The sequence below is a fragment of the Bison bison genome, unplaced genomic scaffold (genome assembly GCF_000754665.1).
Source record: "Bison bison bison isolate TAMUID 2011002044 unplaced genomic scaffold, Bison_UMD1.0 scf7180017851639, whole genome shotgun sequence".
Taxonomy (NCBI): Eukaryota; Metazoa; Chordata; class Mammalia; order Artiodactyla; family Bovidae; genus Bison; species Bison bison.
The window spans coordinates 46510-47586 of NW_011482212.1; the positions used below are offsets into that span (position 1 = coordinate 46510).

General features: G+C 38.4%; 1 protein-coding gene across 1 annotated transcript in view; it reads right to left on the bottom strand.

The window, feature by feature from the left end:
• Window positions 1-44: 44 nt before the first annotated feature.
• Window positions 45-1077, bottom strand: part of TSPAN6 (tetraspanin 6) — a 3609-nt gene continuing 2576 nt past the window's right edge. Inside the window, exons 6-7 of the mRNA XM_010851085.1 lie at window positions 953-1058; window positions 45-271 (exon numbers count right to left, since the gene is read on the bottom strand). Of these exons, the coding sequence (XP_010849387.1) occupies window positions 990-1058 (69 nt within the window). The 3' untranslated portion in view covers window positions 45-271; window positions 953-989. The remainder of the gene's footprint in view (window positions 272-952; window positions 1059-1077) is intronic.

Sequence of the window (1077 nt, forward strand, 5' to 3'; positions counted from 1 at the left end):
CTATCAAAAGCCCCATACCAAGACAAAAAAGTCAAGAGGAACAGTTTTGCTTCGTTTACAATTTATTAAGCTCTTCCAGTGTTTCAGAGTGATATGGAGATTTCAATGATGTAACATGAATGGGACAAAAGGTGGACTTCGAACGTATCAAACAACTGTCTTGATCGAATCAGACTATTGATGTAGTTTTTCAATCTATCTGTAACAAATGTAGGTCTTCCATCCAGGTGATCTTGTAATTCACAAGGTTGGGGATAGGGATGTTAATATCCTAAATTAAAGAAAAAATAGTTAATTTCCTTGTAACCCAAACTTCAATATCTGTATTCATTTGCACGCATTTTAATCTAGTCTGCTAATGAAGATCTCCACGTGTTCCCAGTGAGTGACTCAAATCAAATGTGAAGGGAACCCTAGGGATTAATTCAGCCAGCTATAGTTCTCACATTTTATCATTCAAATTCTGAAGTTATTGAAACACATGTTTCTCCAAAATCTAGTTAAGCTAGATGAGTTCATGGCTCTAGTAATACCAGAAGACTGCAGTAAATGAGAATTGGGTAAAAGACCAGGGGAAAATGCTGGTATTGATCAAGAGCCAGAGTGTACTTGCCAGGGACACTTACAAGTAAGGTCACTATTAGGATTCTTCATTTCTCTTCATTAGGTTCAAATCTGTTAGAAATGGGACCACGAAGGATCTTTAGGCTGACATGTAGGTAAACCCAGAGAGGCCCATCTGTCCTTTTACTGCCATGATATTTTTGCGAGACTAGTGCTTATACATGGCTGTGCTGTGTCAAGTCACTTCAGTTGTGTCCCGCTGCTAACACAATACTGATAATATTTGAATGCACTGCTGGACATGATCTTCTTTGCAAACTCAGTCCCATCCATCACATGTATAGGCAGAAGTAAACACTGACAGTGCTGAGGATCAAAATGAACATACCTTAAAGTTGGAGAGTAATAGGCCCGTGTTATGTTGGTTACACTATCTCATACTGGTTATTTGTAATGGCACGAGAGAGGCAGTAAGCTAGAAAGATTCCAATCAGCTGGAAATAAAATATAAGC